This window comes from Echinops telfairi, unplaced genomic scaffold, assembly GCF_000313985.2.
Source record: "Echinops telfairi isolate 266 unplaced genomic scaffold, ASM31398v2 ScPeMD7_7420;HRSCAF=8458, whole genome shotgun sequence".
Taxonomy (NCBI): domain Eukaryota; kingdom Metazoa; phylum Chordata; class Mammalia; order Afrosoricida; family Tenrecidae; genus Echinops; species Echinops telfairi.
This window is the reverse complement of record NW_022111320.1, coordinates 48,167,573-48,184,864: the sequence shown is the minus strand read 5'-3', so window position 1 is coordinate 48,184,864 and position 17,292 is coordinate 48,167,573. Positions and strand designations below refer to the sequence as shown.

Here is a 17,292-nt window from a genome sequence, read left to right as displayed (position 1 = left end):
AGTTGTATTTCTCATCATTGTTACATCGCACCCTGACTGGCTCATCTCCTCCCCGAGACCCCTCTGCAAGGGGATCTCCAGTTGGCCCAGCTCTTTATGGAAGCAGAAAGCTTCATCTTTTTCCCAGCCGACTGCCCTTCTGCCTGTCCACGTGCGGCCTGTGAAAGGTATTTGTAACATCGTCTTCAGGACACATAACGGTTTCATCATTAAGTCCCTTCCCCCCACCCGACTCTTACCACTGCAGTGTTAGCGAGAGTAGTCACCGCGTCCTCTGTGTCGCCTAGCATTGCACGTGGAAATGCCTCACAGCAGGTTCTTGCGACAGAAAATGGCAAGGTTCATTTCCAGAAGCCCAAGGCAGCCCCAACCTGCTGTGACCTCGGCATCCCCGGCACACAATATAGGGAATGACACCTAGTCGGGGCTGAAAAATTGACGTTGGCGTTTGATCTGTTTTGCATCTGTTTATAGAAATGCCTTCTTGGGGGTAGCAGTGGGGTGGAGGAAACACCCATCTAAAGATTACATGTAGATGATAATTCTCAGTCTCACAGTCGTAACTAGACTATCATGATATTCCTTTCTAGTTAAGTCATTTGAAGCGAGTTACGTTTATCGATCTCTCAGCCAACGCGTTTTCCAGCGTCCCGATCTGTGTCTTGAGGATGTCTAGTCTGCAGTGGTTGGATATCAGCAGCAATCATCTAAATGACCTGCCGCAAGACATAGACAGGTAGCTACGTGCCGTCTGCAGGTGAGGTGCATGCATTAGTTCCTAACGCCTTAATCCCTGCTAACCCTGTCAACACGCATACTAGGCCAACTAGCCTTCCTTTCCAAGAGTTTAAGTTTCCGGAAGGCTACTTTGGTTCTGTGTAGACAAAGACAGCTTCCAGTCTGCACTGTGCACATGCACCGGTACCTGCCTTTAAACCACCGTTCTGTTGTCGTGGCGAACTTGCATCTGCTTCATCTTCAATCGAACGACACCAATAACTCTGCAGAAGGAGGAAACAAACAAACAAACAAGCAAAGAACCCAAACCCACTGCCACCACATCTATTCTGACCCATCTAAACCCTCTGATAACTCTTGGGATCAGAGAGTCTCATCTTTCTCCCTCAGAGCCAACGGTGGTTTTGAACCACTGATCACCAGGGCTCCTAAATTTATTCCATAGGAAAGAGAGGCATAATACTCTGTTTAGAATATCAGCGAGGGAAAACCTTGTTCATTTTGCTTGCTGGTTTTCTACAGACCCTTGTGAAGTAATAGTGATAGGCTTAGTGAGATTTCCAGACGATCTCTTTGTTGTTATTTCAGACTTAAATAGTAGTTATCGCACAGAACCACAGGAGAATCATTCATTCTTCAGCTGTCCTGCGGCTCCTGCATGGCAGGTCTGGTGAATGGGCTGGGGGTTAAAGCGGGGCAGGAAACAAATTCTCTAGCCCACTGGGGCCCGCAACCTGCTTTATAAAGTAGTATACGTCAACTGCAGGGATGCAGAGGCCAACAATGATTTAGGTCGGAAACCTGGCTGGGCCACACGGTTGGCGATACTAAGTGGGGAGTGTTTTCCTTTGAAACACCATGTTGGAGTCCTTGGTGAACTACGTGTGGGGTCAGGGGAGATCTGGCAAAGGAAGGAAACAGATGAACTGAAGGGCAGGGGGTGATGACGGAGTTGGAACACAGCAGGGGGCTGAATAAAACCTAGTTGGCGCATAGTCTGTTCATGTCCTCTGCAAGTTTAGGAAAGACAGGAGGGAAATGTCTCAAAGGGAGTGTGCCACCCAAATGTGTTGATCCTCCCTCCAGCTCTTCTAGTTTTCTTTCCACGGCCCGATTGACCCTCAGGCATGTGGAAGACATTCACCGTGAGGGCCACGGCTTTTCTGGAGTAGATCACCAGGCCTTTCTTCCTAATCCCTTTTAATTTGCATGCTCCACTGACGTTGATTTAGCGAGCCTCCCCGCAGCGTGCATGTGCCCGATGACAGACACACAGGAGGTGCGTAGACCTGAAACCGAAGCTGGGTCTCCATGATAGTCCTGCCGTGGACCCAGTGCCTCTCAGCATGGTCTACTCTGTGTGCATCACACGGCTTAGTGGCCCTGCTGCTACATCTGGGTCAGTCAAAACCGAAGAGATGAATTGTGTCATCTTGGCATGACTTTATGTAAATTTCGAAATGAGTGCCTTCTCATCTGCGTCACATCTGTGAATGAAGCGGGGATTCCCTACAAGAATTGATGTGTCGTCCAAGTCCGCCTTCTTGGTGCTGAAGCCCCGTGAGTGAGTTCTTCTGGTCGGCTCCCTCTCCCCTTCTTCTTAGGCTGGAAGAGCTGCAAGCCCTCCTCTTGTACAAGAACAAGCTGACCTATCTCCCTGACGTCCTGCTGAACCTGAAGAAGCTCTCTCTGCTCGTTGTCAGTGGGGACTGTTTGGTGCAGCTGCCCACTGCCCTCTGTGATGCATCCACGCCCCTAAAGTGAGTAGACCAGAGACCCAGCAGAGACGCGTCTAGACCCAGGGTAAGGAGGGAGGAGCCCTCGGAGTCTGGACGGCTGTCTGGGGAACTGCATTAGGTGATGGTTTTATTCCGAGCACCTAAGGCCTGGTTCACAGCAATCTCCGTGTCCTTTCTGGGCAGGATTGTGAAGCTTTTGTAAATGGCCCAGGAAAGAATTGCTCAGGGGATTTCTGGACCAATGGTACTGATCACTTGAGGGTCCCACAGATCTTGGGTAGCACAGACCGCTGAGTGCCGCATGCTGCTGTAAAGGGCTGGGGGTTGAAGCCCATCCGGAGATGCCTAGGAAGACAGGCCTGGTACCTCTGGTGGGTTTGAACTGTCAACCTTTCAGTTATGAGTCAAGTGCTTAGCTGTTGCCATAATTAAGACACGAGGCAAACAGAATAAAGAAGCTTAACTATGGGAAGAGGAGGGGCCTTGTACAAGCCATGTACAAGCCCAAGATTGACCTTGTACAAGCCATGTACAAGCCCAAGATTGACCTTGTACAAGCCTTGTACAAGCCCAAGATTGACACGGATGTAAGACAGCTCTTCTTCCTTTTCCCACCTCACCCTGCCCTTAAATAGCCCCTAGAAAGAGGAGCTCACAGAGAGGAAAGGAAGGGAGAGAGAAAAGACCAGAGAAGAGGGGAGAGGAGAGAGATAGGTTCTCAACCAAGAAAGATAAAACCTAGTGAAGTGAAGGGATGTGAAGGGATTTGGGTACTATTCTTGCAACTTCTTGTGAATCTACAATAATGTCAAAATAAGCAGTTAAAAATATATATAAATACATGTCTACTGGCGATACCCAAAAGTGATAGCAGGAGAGGTTTCTACTACATAATATAAAATCATTTTCCAGAGCTGAAGCAAAGGAGCTTCTGGTCTAGATAAAAACAACAACCACAAAACAAACAAACAAAACACCCCAAAACCCCTAATAGAATTCCCTGGGTGTTGTTGTGTATTGTTGGTGGTAGTGGTGGAGTTGGTTGTAGTGGTGTTGGTGGTGGGGTGGCGCAGGGGGATTAAAAAACATCTCACCTTGAGCTTTCGAAGGATCCCCCAAAAGTTTTAAGACAGAGATTACAGCTCACGAGAGGGCCACTGACAATCTTGTTTGCTGAAAGATGTTGGCACAGTGCCTTCGCTCTCAGCGGGAGAGATTTCATTCTAGAATTCGGTGCTGACCAGCTCACCAACCAGTGGCCAGGGCCAAGATTCAGACTTGCGATAACCCTGAGTGCCAGCAGAGAGCTGTGGCATTCCCTCCTGGGGTTCCCATGGTATCCTCCTGCGTGGACTGCCACCGATTTCTCCCTTGGAGCAGCTGGTGGGTACGAACCACTAACCTTAGAGAGCGGCCAAGTGCTTACCCACTGTGCCCCCTGCGCTCGTTTCTCCACCAGTCATGAGGACAAACGGTTCACCTTTCTTGATATAGAGAGACTCAGGAAGGTTGCTTCCAACTCATCACTTTCTAGAAGCTATTTGAGGATGTGCTTCCTCAGACTGGGCCAGCAACCAAGGAGGGGAGCCCCAACTGCAGAGAGCGATGGGTCTGGTTCAGGAAGCCTGGGCAGAAGTGTCTCTCTGATGGCTGATTGCAGCAGTCCAGAGAGCCTCCCCCAAGACTGAGCAAGACAAGACCCTCAGAGTGAGGCTGGGATGGGGGAAGGAGTCAGAGAATATGCTTGCAGAGAGAATTTTTAAAAAATGATGCTATAAGGAAGATATACAGTAGAGCAGAGAAGGGGAGGGAAAGGGGTCAATAGAAACCTTGAAATAATAGGGGGGAAATCTATATAGACATAGATGGTGTAGCTGTAATGCCCATTTGAAGAGAAAAGTTTTTACGTTGTAACCAAAACATAAGTACTGTTGATGGATTTTCAATTGTAGACTCAAACTATAGGCAAAACAAAGAAGTATAAAGTAGGGTAACAGATTCGAATGGGAATTGTACAGGATGCCAGTGATGTGCTTTGAAACACATTTTTAGGTAGACTGCAGTGGTTCTCAACCTGTGGGTTGCAACCCCTTTGGGGGTTGAATGACCCATTCACAGGGGTCGCCTGATTCATAACAGTAGCAAAATTACAGCTATGAAGTAGCAACGAAAATAATTTTATGGTTGGGGGTCACCACCACCTGAGAAACTGTAAGAAAGGGTCGTGACATTAGGAAGGTTGAGAACCACTGAGCTAGAGGGATGCCTAGACTAGGAAGGATATGTGATTTAGCAGCTGTAGTAAATTGTTTAACATGGAATCCAAACGGTGGGGGCTTGGGTGTTCACTATAAAATTATCTCAAATTTTCTGGATGTTTGAAAATGTTCATAATAAAATGTTGGAAAAGCTTGTAGACTTTTATAAGAAAATGTTGAAGAAGTACAAGTCTAGATAATTCTTTTGGGGGGTGAGAAGTTTGGGAAAGGAAAGGGACAGGGAGAAATGCTTTAACAAATTACTGGTGCCCTAGTCAAAAATCTAAATATAGACTAATGATTTTGATAAAAATGCAAAGAATAATAAAATATAGCTTGATCTCTTCCTTTCAGATTTGTCAGGACTGTAAACAAATCCAATGAAAGAAAGCATCAAGGCAATGTTGAGTGGATTTGTCTATATAGATATTTAAAATCTTTACTTTCTCCATTTAAACAAAATTAAGAGGAACTTGAGCCAATACAATACATACATACTAAACTGTGGCAGATATGGGCCATCTATCCCCCATTCTTCTGCAAACCAATAATGCTAGCTAGCCCCCCAGGGCAGCAAGGCCTGCGATTGTGATCAGGACCACTCACAGGGTTTCCTCTGCTGAATGGAAATCACGATTCTCTTTCAGGATTCTTCCATAGACCCTTTGATCAAGATTCTTAGAAATGGTGACTGGGCCCCATCCAGTTCTGATCTCACGGCAGGGAGGCGATGGTCCCAGGAGGCCATTAGGCTTTCTATGCGAGGAATTTTTAAGTAAAAACATGGATAGTAAATTTACATTGCTTCCTCTATTCTCTGGAATAGATTTGTCAGTCTTATGGACAATCCTATTGATAATACCCAAGGTCAAGATGACGATGAGGTGCTGGAGAGCGAACAAGATCGCCAACATTTTGATAAAGAATTTATGAAAGCCTATATTGAAGATCTTAAAGAACGAGGTGAGTTATTTTTATTTAAAAGGAATATAGTAATCTACTTACTCATGCACTGATACCAATAAAACGAACACAATTGTCTAGTTGTTTCACTCTATAGATTGTTCTTCCGCTTACTAAAAAAAAGACACGTGCTCTTAAAATATTGACTTTCTTAGTGCACTTGAATATTTGATAGTTCATCCACTATTTGACAGAGAGGCTGGGAAACACATTTAAAATGCCAGCGAGACATTGCACACTGCACGTGAGTGATTAGCAAGACGCATGCTTGCAAAACAGTTTTCTAAGTTAGTGGGGAAATAAGGTTCAATAAAAAAACTCCCATTTAATTCAACCTTTGAACTTATACGAACCAAGGTACACTTACATCAAGAATGCACAAGGGGAGAACAGAAGACGGTAGATTAGGAAATAGACCCATGCAGTTTTGCTGCCCATGAACCCAAATCCACCGCCACGGAGTCGATTCTGAGGCATAGAGACCCAGTCTGCAGGGCAGAGTGGAACTGCCCCTTTGGGTTTCTGAGACTGTCAGTCTTTACGGGAGCAGACAGCCACCTCATCTCTCCTCCTGGGGCAACTGATGGGGTGGCACTGTGGCCCTTGCTGTTAGTAGCTCAATATCTATCCCACTGGGCCACTAGGGTCCCCTCTGGTGCCCATGGGTGGTGGAGTGCAGGAAGTGGAAGTACCTCGGGAAAAGAGGGCAAGCGTTCCTCTCTGAGCCAGATCCCACTGGCTCTTTTAAAAGAGCTGAGTGACAGCATTCTGAGTCAGAAGTGACGCCATGGCACCTGCTGGGACAAGATGGCCATGGTGTTCTGGAAGGAATAGAGCCCCTTTCCTCCTGTCACAAGCACACACGGGGCTGACGTCAGTCTTGATTCTAAGCACCACCTCCTCTCGGTTGGAGGGTGCCAGAGAGTGATCTCTTTTCTTTCTCCTCCTCCTCTCCTTCTTGTTCCAACTTCTCCTCCTCCCCTTCCACCTTTTTGATAAGCCAGGCAGGTTCAGACCTGAGAGAATCCAGTCTGCGGATTTAGGGAGGAAGCAGCACAGTTGCTACTGAAGATGGGCAGGTTCCCTCTCACCCTCTGAAAACCCAGCAGAGGGATGTGCCTTGTTAGAGTCCGAACCTGATTAGTTGCATTCAGATATGTGAAGATGAATAAAAATGTCAGGGACATCAAAGAGCAAAAAAAATTTAAAAAATCATAACATTGTGAATGAGGGGGAGTGCAGGGTGGGGACCCAGGGCCCATCTGGGGGAAATTGGACATCCCCCTTGCAGAAGGGCTGCGGGGAGGAGAGGAGCAAATCGGAGCGTATTGTAGTAACGATGAAATATGCAATTTTCCTCTGGTTCTTGAATGCTTCCTCCCCCCCACTACCATGATCCCAATTCTACCTTACATATCCGGCTGGACCGGAGGAGGTGCACTGGCACAGATAGGAACTGGAAATACAGTGAACCCAGACTGATGAACCCTCCAGGACCAGTAGAGAGAGTGGCGATGGCGGGAGGGTGGAGGGAAGGAGAGGGAGAAAGGGGGAACAGAGGACAAGGTCTACATGTGGCCTCCTCCCTGGGGGACGGACAGCGGAGAAGTGGGTGAGGGAGACGTTGGATGGAGTAAGATATGATAAAATAATAATAAATTATAAATTATCAGGGGGGAGAGGGGAGCGGGGAGGGAGGGGGGAAAATAAGCAGACACCAAGGGCTCAAGTGGAAAGCGGGTGTTGTAAGAATGATGACGTCAACATATGTACTAATATGCTGGACACAAATGACGTATGTACAGATTGTGATGCGTTGTATGAGCCCTAATAAAATGATTATTTAATTTAAAAAAATGCCAGGGAAATGAAGAAAAATTTAAGTTGAGAAAAATGCTATATAATTAATGCTAATCTATTTTGTGGTCTCTAATATTGACTGCATAGGAGCCCTGGGGATGTAGTGGACTACGGTTGGACTGCTAACCGAAAGGTCAGCAGTTTGAAACCACCAGCTGCTCTTGGGGTGAAAGATGAGGCTTTCTACTCTCTTAAAGATGTACAGCCTTGGAAACCCCTCGGGGACCATTCTACTCTCATCTATAGGGTCTCATGGTCGGAATCGACTTAATGATAGTCAGTTTGATGGTATATGCTGTTGAATATTATGAAATAAACTAGAATTCTGTGTTAAAAGCGAATCCAAAATATAGAAATATCTATTTGCCAAAATGCATCTTTGGGCTGTTTGATTTTCTTCTTGTAAAAAGACCCCAGCAACTTGCTAGTATTTGTTTTAATTTCTCATGATTATATTTAAGTGCTATTATGAAGGAGACTAAGAGAATTAGAGAAACTAGCTTTTAAATTTGGGATCTAGGTGGCCAGAAATAAAATAATCTGCTTTTAAAAGTTAACCTTCGTGATGACAAATTTGGAATTCGTTCACTTATTTCTAAATAATTATAGTGACCCTGTTTTCCATCTATCCATATTAAGTTGAACCAAACGATAGCGCTAATATCTGGCTGGCTTTAACCTACAAAAAATGACAGTTTCTTAAAGTTTAACCTTCATGAGACCAGGCGTGTGTTTTCATTCAAAGGAAATTCTTTCTTTTCTTCTCTGAGTGTCTCTCCTCTTTCCCCTCCCCCACCACCCTCCCCATCATGCCAGTACGTGGGTCACATAATGTATCACATAATGTATCACATAATCTATGGTGAAAAAAGGGGGAAAAGTCTATGTAGGCAGTTCCCAGGACTTCTCACCTCTTGTGATTCAAGAACATTGGGGAAGGGAAGCTCCCAGGGGGTCTTTAGGCTTTAGGGATCCCGGGAGGCCCCAACACAGCAGTTCTGGGGTGGGGGCCCAGGCATGTGTATGCTAATGAGCTCTCAGGTGATGCTGATGCTGAAAAGAAAACTTGTCAGATTTTTCTCATTTACAAAATTTGGCTTGTGAAGGGAGGCCGGAACTAGAGGGAGGAGCCACGCAGAGAGCAGGCTTACTTCGTAACTTGGTACTTGGTTAAGGTGACCAGACGTCCCGCTTTTGGTGGGATAGTCCTGATTTTGGGCGTTTTAAAAAGGCCCGATTTTTGGAAAGAATGCACAACAAGCTAGGGAACGGTCTATTTGGTCCATATCGACCAAGTTTTTAATCAAGAACACCCCACCCCACCCAGTCAATGGTGTCCCGCTTTAAACCTGGTCACCTTATGCATTGCTTGAGTTGCAAAATATCGATTTGATATATAAACCTCCACCTAATTCATAATAAAAAGTTTTAAAAAGCTCAGTACTACCAAAAAAAAAAATCAATTGTACTTGGTTTAGGAATTTCCCAAACTTTAAAAGTGTATTCCACTTTAGCCCTTAGACCTTGGTCATCTATTTGTATATTGCCAACTTTTATTAGCAGAGAGTCAGACAGTTTCTAAAGTTCTTATGTAGCTGTATTCATTTGCATTTCAAGTTAATTGGGAAGCTTGCTCATAAAAATTTTAAAACGTTAAATGCAGCCTAGGTGCAAATATCTCTAAAGCTTGGCTACATTAAGATGACTCTCTTAAGGGTGATAAGTGCATTAGCTCTACATTGAAAACATGGAGTGGTGCCAACTGATGTGCTGCCATAGGCCGCGCTATGTGTTTACAAGGAGTAAAACCGCCTCCTTTTCTTACAGAGAGTGTGCCCAGCTATACCACGAAAGTATCCTTTAGCCTTCAACTTTGATACCACCTGTTAGAAGATGGCCAGATCCGACTGTCCTGTGACATGTAAAGCCACGTGTGATGCGCGCGTCATGGCATACCGAGATGCTAGCTGCTGCTTCAGGACAAAGCCTAGAAATGATAGCCCTCGTTGTTAAGAAGATGTTCCCCACTAGTCATCCAGGAAGGAATACCGTCCAGTGCAGACTAGAGAACAGGCAAGTGGGCTGATCTCTTGACAAGTTCATTAATCCGGACACCATTCTTTCCAAGCAGTGTACCACTTACTATTTGAGAAAATGTATCATAGTACACAAGTATAATTTGAAGACCAAACTCTGAAGTAGACAGCGTGGTGTTCAGAAATCAAGGGATGGAAGCGTTGGCCACGAGCGTTTCTACTGCACTAATCAGATTGGTTTTACTTGGCTATTTTGCATCATTTCTTTTACTACGAATTATGCTCCTTAGGTTGATACAAAGGACTATTTCTATCCTTAAAAAAATTTACATTTTGGAAAGTGGAGGCTGTCCTTAGAGCCTTCAGGAGAGACTTTCTGTAGACGTCGGGCGATGAAGGCAGGAAGGGCTGGGACATGTGATACTCAGATGATGCATTGGCAGCCCTGGTCCAGGATGCATGGGCATGGATGCCCACAGCAAACCTTGCATTGGCAGCCCTGGTCCAAGATGCATGGGCATGGATGCCCACAGCAAACCCTGCATTGGCAGCCCTGGTCCAGGATGCATGGGCATGGATGCCCACAGTAAACCAGGATGCATGGGCATGGATGCCCACAGCAAACCTTGCATTGGCAGCCCTGGTCCAGGATGCATGGGCATGGATGCCCACAGCAAACCTTGAATTGGCAGCCCTGGTCCAAGATGCATGGGCATGGATGCCCACAGTAAACCAGGATGCGTGGGCATGGATGCCCACAGCAAACCTTGACTTGGCAGCCCTGGTCCAAGATGCATGGGCATGGATGCCCACAGTAAACCAGGATGCATGGGCATGGATGCCCACAGTAAACCTTGCATTGGCCTACGTAGAAGGCCATCCTGCTCTGAGCGGAAGCCTAGACAACTCTGGTACCCATCTCAGAGCAAGGAGCTGGGGTCATGTTCTCAGGGCCCGCTCCTCATTTCACCCCCACAGTGGCCATGGAGGGTAATCAGGGCAACTAATCCCCAGTGATGAAAAATTCCTAACTGTACCCAAAGAATTCCGTCATGACCAGGATGCGACAGCCCAGAGGGAACCCTGAAGACTGTGTTTACATTGGCCGAGATGGGGCTTGTTACTGACTCTTACATCAAAACATGTGCATTAGAAGAACTGGATAAATATGTCAGGAACCCTGGTGGTGTAGTGAATTCCAGGCTGGGCTGCTAACTACAAGGTCAGCAGTTCGAACCCACGTACTGCTCCTCAGGCGAAAGACGAGGCTTTCTGCTCTCCTGTGGATGTGCAGCCTCAAAAAATCCATAGGGCGGCTCTTCTTGGTCTGTAGGGTTTGATTGGACGGCAATGGATTTGGTCTTGGGATGAAACTAGCAGGATTCTGACGGACTCTCTTTGATAACAGCTTAACCAGGCACATTTTCACCAGCAAGGAAGAAAGGTATACCAAACCTCAGATGTATTGGTAGCTGATTTGATGGCATATTCCTCTAGAACTGCCACCGTAATGGAAATAGCCTATTATGCTCACACCCTTCAACAGTGGTGTGATCAGACACGTGTGGTTCCCGAGCACTTGGAAGGTGGTCAGTGTCGTGAAAGATTTCATTTTCTTTCATTGTAATGGATAGGACTCCCCCATCGGATGGCACAGATCTAGCTGTTTGGGATTTTTAGAAGTTAATCTGAGCTAGAACTGAAGGGTGACTTTTACATTTTATTTTCTCTGAAGAGCCAGTGTGTACTTATTTTCTCTGAAGAGCCGGTGTGTACTTATTTTCTCTGAAGAGCCAGTGTGTACTTATTTTCTCTGAAGAGCCGGTGTGTACTTATTTTCTCTGAAGATCCGGTGTGTACTTATTTTCTCTGAAGAGCCAGTGTGTACTTACTTTGACCCCCTCTAGCTTATGTTGGGGAGGACCTCGGCAGGATTCTGAGTGTCACAGCAGAGCCTTCCATCAGCCACTGGATTGAGCTAGAGGATTGCTGCAACTGAGAAATAAACTCTGAGTCGTCAAGGAAGAGAATAAAAAGAGTAGGGAAATCGGAAGTGATTTTCATTGAATCTTAAACAATTGTATTTCCCTTTTTAATTCTTAAAAATGTAATTCAAATGTAGGCTTGAACAACTGTGGAATGTTGTTCCATGCTAAGTTATATATCCTGTGTAATCAAAAACTGTTTCTGAGAAGGGGAGAAGGGTGGGCTTTCATGCAAATTAACCATGCACATTTGATGTAAATTTTATTTCAATAAACTCAGGCTTGTGCAAAACCCTTGCCTTGATGTTACAAATAAGTAAGTGAAAAATCATTGTAGTCATGAAATGTATTTTGTATTTAATAATCCCCAAGCAAATATATCATTTGAATATAATACTCTTAGTGATAATATTTCTGTTATCATTTTTGTAAATGTAAAAAGGCTGAAATATTTCAAAGTAGACTATGCATCTTAGTGAACATATATAGATTTGAAAGTTGTAATTGCAAATTTCACATTATGCACATAGACAGGTACATAATTAGGAAAAGTCTTAACAGAATATATGTATGAACATTAAAACAATATGGATACAAGAATAAATATACTTTTTTTCCCCTTCTTAATTAAAAAAATCATTTTATTGGGGGCTCATATAGCTCTTATCACAATATATCCGTCCATCCATTGTGTCAAGTCCATTTGTACATTTGTTGCCCTCATCATTCTCAAAGCATTTTCTTTCTACTTGAGCCCTTGGTATCAGCTTCTCGTTTTCCCCCTCCCTCCCCCACCCTCCCTCCCTTTCTCACCTTTGATCATTTATCAATTATTATTTTTTCATGTCTTACACTGACCGATGTCTCCCTTCACCCACTTTTCTGTTGTCCGATCCCCAGGGAGAAGGTTATATGTAGATCCCTGTGGTCTGTTCCCCCTTTCTTCCCCCACTAAATGTAATTCTTAGAAGAAAAATAATATTCTGTCCTTTAGAGTTTAGTGCTGTCCCCATTCTTCCCAAGTTATAAATAAAGAAAGCTAGGTGATATCATTTTAATTAGTAGCAAGATCATAGCAGCTTTCTGGAGTCCAGTTTTAATATCGCTCCCACCGGAATCCACTTTACGTTTCGGTTAGTTTGTCCACCCCTCTCATTCACACATCCCCTCTGAAACCAATATGTCATAAGGTAATGATTGTTAACATTTTTATTCCCTTGTTCCTCTTAGTTTGAGCTGTGGGAGGACCCAACTTCTTTCTACAGAAAGAGACAGAGAGAGGGGTCTTTAAAATTCTCGTGACTGGAGGTGGTGGAAGGAGCTCTCGTGGGGCTGTGGGTTAGGGGTTGGGGTTGCTCACTGTAAGGTCTGCAGTTCAAACCCATCATCTGCTCCAGGAGAGAAGACGAGGCTGGCTGCTCCCACACAGTCTCAAGGTCACTGTGAGGCAGCATTGACTCCCTGGTGGGGAGTCTCCTGGTTGGTCCTGGGTGTGGTGGCAGGAGCCTTGGCGGGGCGGTGGTTAAAGTGCTCTGCGGTTAACTGAGAGTGAGGCGGTCCCAACCCACCACCTGCTGGCTTGGAGAAGGTGGTGCGGCATCCTGCTCCCCTGAGGACCCCTGTCTGTCCGATCGGGTCATATGGGGGCCCTATGGGTTGGAATCACAATGACAGCAATGAGCTTGGGTTGTGGTGAGAGATGGACTGTTCGTTTTCGGTTTAAAAAAAAAAGTTGCTTAATTCTCACTCCAACCTCTGTTGACCTTCTTCTGAAGATTTGGCTACTTATTTATCTATTCCGACGACCCTGAAAGCAGGAAACCACGTAATTACTCAGTTTTGTAAAAGTGCTTTAGAAGGAAAAGATCAGAGAAAGAGCTGTTTCCCGGTCATTTAGATGAGATTTCAACAGAAAACCCAACCAACCTCCTTGGAGTCGATCCTGACTCATTGCTACCCGACAAGACAGAGTCGAACTGCCCCGTTGGGCTTCCGAGGCTGTAAATCTTTACGGGAGCAGAGCCTCATCGTTCTTGCCAGAAACGGCTGGTGGCCTAGAACCACTGATCCTGCGATTGGCAACCCAGTGTATTACCCACTGTCTCACCTGGGCACCTGATGATACTCAAGCAGGGGCATAGACATTGGTCAAAATGGGGGAGTGGGGAATTACAGGCACAGCATGCCCACACCACAGTGGAAAGACCAAAGCATCATTCCTCAAAGCGCAAATGAACAGACACAAGTTGACGAAGGGCCATCGGGGGTGCTTGCCAAACCTGGAATCAAGTTCTGAGGATTGCTGACAATAAGTGCAAGAAATTGGGTTTCTCTCTCTCTCTCCCTGTTTCTATCCACTTCCGTTCTTTCCTGCCTCAATGCATCTTGCTGTTTCTGAGTGAAAAGGATATTTGAGACTTACTGTATTTGGTCGCAAGCATATTGGATTCAAAGTTGGGCCTGTGAAATGCAAACAGCTCCAAACCGCCTTCTGATGAGGCAGCGCTCACGTGTTCCCCGAACATTTCTAACTATTGCGTCAGACTGAAACTGTCAGTGCCTTCGTCATTGTATTGCAGTGCAGCATTATCGTTTCCGGTGGAGTGCATCATAGCGGGGTGTTGGACCTTCGCACCACTCTCACCTGGGAGAGAAAGATCTCAGAAGCAAGAAGGGATGACGAGAAATAAAGCAAGGAGGCTGGTCAGTAGTCTGCAGGATGTCTTCCCCAGAAGCTGGTATTGAAAGCACCCACCTTTCTCATTGCTTCCTGCTGCTCACCATGGACTCCGTCTTAAAGCGCTGGATTAGAGCAGCAGTTCTCAGCCCGTGGGTTGCGACCCCTTTTGGGGTTGAACGACTCTTTCCCAGCGGTCGCCTAAGACCATTGGAAAACACATAGCTATCTCACAATATATAATCACATATTGTTTTGTGATGAATCACTCTGCTTTAATTATGTTCAATTTGTCACAATGAAAATATAGTAGCAAATTACAGTTGTGAAGCAGCAATGAAAATAGTGTTATGGTTGGGGGTCACCACCACACAAGGAACTGTATGAAAGGGTGGCGGCATTAGGAAGGTTGAGAACCCCTGGATTAGATGGAAGGGAACCAACGTTTATCCCAAATCACATACAACCAAAGGAGCCACCAAGTCCTGGGACCAAATGAAGAAGATAGAGAGTTCAAGGAACGCCTCTGCTTTGACTGTGGGACTTGCCAGGGGCACTACATGGACTGGGGGCCGGGCCGTGGTCTCCATGGGAGGATGGACCAGTCTGGGTAACTTAGGAACCGTCTATTTCCTCTCTCCTCTTCCCTGGTGAATTGCGACATTGTTATCTAATTTCCATGGAGAGGGTTGACCTCAGATGGCTCCTACAACCCAAGTTCAAAGATTCCATCGAAAATGAGACCTGGGGGTTCTACTTACAGAATTCTCTACCAACCAATCGCTTATCTATACAATGAACCCTCGCCACTTCGCGCTTCAACTTCCGTGGCTTCACTCTATCGCGGTTTTTGCGTAACAGAGCATGCTCTGTCATTACTGCCACTGATTGGCTCATACTGTACACGCTTCTGTCTGCATCGCTACGTATCGGAGCTACGTATCAGATGCATTTTTGCTTTTGTACAGTGTACTGTAATTGTTTGCGATTTTAAAGAAATTTTATCTAAGCCCTATGATGGCTCCTAAACGAGCTGCTTCTTCTAAGTCTTCTGACAATAAAAATAAGTGCCAGAGGAAGATGCTCACCATCCAGGAAAAGGTAAAACTTTTGGATATGATCAAAGATGGCAAGAAAATCGTGGAGGTTGCACGCCATTGATTACAGTATTTGTAAGAACTATGTATAATAATACTGTATGTGAAATATGTAATACTGTAAACTAGATGCCATAAATAATATAATAAATAATAAATGATAATTGTAACGTCCAAAATGTTTTACTGTATTTTCCCTTTTTCGTTTAATAAATTGGGTAATACGAGTGTAATGGTGACTAAAGGGTGTTTTTTCATGTCCTCTATGCTCTAACTATGAAAATATTTTATTTACAAATAAGGAATCCTACTTCGCGGAATTTCATTTATCACGGTAGGGTCTAGAACCGATTAACCGCGATAAACGAGGGTTCACTGTATAACTTTTTGAACCTGTGAAAGAGGCAGATCTATTTGGATAATATTTCCTATACACTGGTATATCCAAGCAGACCTCACCATATTTGTCTACTGATCTATTAACACTTGGCCACTGCTAACAGATTTCAGATTTTCTCTGTTAGAATCAGTGTCTTATAAAACCTGAAAAATAAGGAAAGGCTAAGAACAACTATTTTGAGAGACATCTCTATTTAACAGAGAAATTATGTTTCCAGTCTTGTCCCCAAAGGACACATCCCTTGTTAGACACTGTTCCGTGTCATACTTGACGGCTGTTGGTTAGCCATTGGGGTCCCATGATTAATATGCTTGGCTGCAAGAGGTCAGAGGTTGGAGTCCACCCAGAGATGTCTCAAAAGAGAGACGAGGGGAACCATATTTAAAAACGAAACAAAACAAGCCCATCCACTAAAACCCCATGACGTCAGTCCCACTCTGACACACATGGGACCTACCTGAGTCAGAATCTACCGGGTGGCAACTGTGTGTAAGGAAGATATAGCAGAAGGCTACGCTGCTTGGTGAGGCTAAGAAATTCATAGCCCCCAGCTTTGTCCTGCCAGACTCTTGGTTGGAGATCAGAGGTAGGTGGAGCACCTAGCTTACTTGTACTTTGGCTTTCTGCATTGCTTCTTGCCTGTCCAGGTTCATTGATTGGAAATGGCAGGCCCGGGGAAGACTGTCCACCTGGTCTAGTGTACATCCCTCTCTCTCCTCCACTGCTCAGGGTTTAGGTGGCGATAGACATTTCTATGGTCCCTTTGGTTGTAAAAGGGGATTCATGTAGTTTTTGCCTTAAATTCAAGGGGTACTTCTGAGACTAAGGCAGAAAAGACACATGGCAAAAAGTAAAAGTGGAGATTGGGAAAAAAAAAAAGTGAAGCGTTCAAAAGCTTCTTTATCCATTTCCCTTTCATTGGTTCCATCTTCTGCTGGGAGCCCTGGTGGCGCAGTGGTTATGAGTTAGACTGCGATCCTCATGATCGGCAGTTCGAAACCACCAGCAGCTCTGAGGGAGAAAGACTGGGATTTCTTCTCCTGTAAACAGTTAGCGTCTGGGAAACCCCCAGGGGGTCGCTATGAAGCCCACCCACTCAACAGCAGTGAGACAGAGATTCTCTCGCCAATGTCACTGTGTTCTTGAAAATACTCTTTGTGGGCGGAGAGTCCCTTCTGATTTTTGTGAATCAGCCTTTCTCTGGATTCATGAGCAAGTGAGGCAACACACACACACACACACACACACACCATAGTCTTCATCCTCTCAACACACACATACACACACACACCATAGTCTTCATCCTCTCAACACACACGCACACACACACCATAGTCTTCATTCTCTTAATACATACACACAGAAACTTCATTCTCTACACACACACACACACACCATACTCTTCATCCTCTTAACACACGCACACACACACACACACCATAGTCTTCATTCTCTTAACATACACATACACACACCATAGTCTTCATCCTCTTAACACACACACACACACACACACACACCATACTCTTCATCCTCTTA

The 17,292-nt window shown here is 45.2% G+C and overlaps 1 protein-coding gene across 1 annotated transcript in view; it reads left to right on the top strand.

The window, feature by feature from the left end:
- LRRC2 (leucine rich repeat containing 2) overlaps nt 1-12,201 on the top strand; it is a 32,140-nt gene extending 19,939 nt beyond the window's left edge. The window contains exons 6-9 of the mRNA XM_004703996.2: nt 591-736; nt 2,343-2,498; nt 5,562-5,698; nt 9,386-12,201. Of these exons, the coding sequence (XP_004704053.1) occupies nt 591-736; nt 2,343-2,498; nt 5,562-5,698; nt 9,386-9,435 (489 nt within the window). The 3' untranslated portion in view covers nt 9,436-12,201. The remainder of the gene's footprint in view (nt 1-590; nt 737-2,342; nt 2,499-5,561; nt 5,699-9,385) is intronic.
- The last annotated feature ends 5,091 nt before the right edge of the window (nt 12,202-17,292 follow it).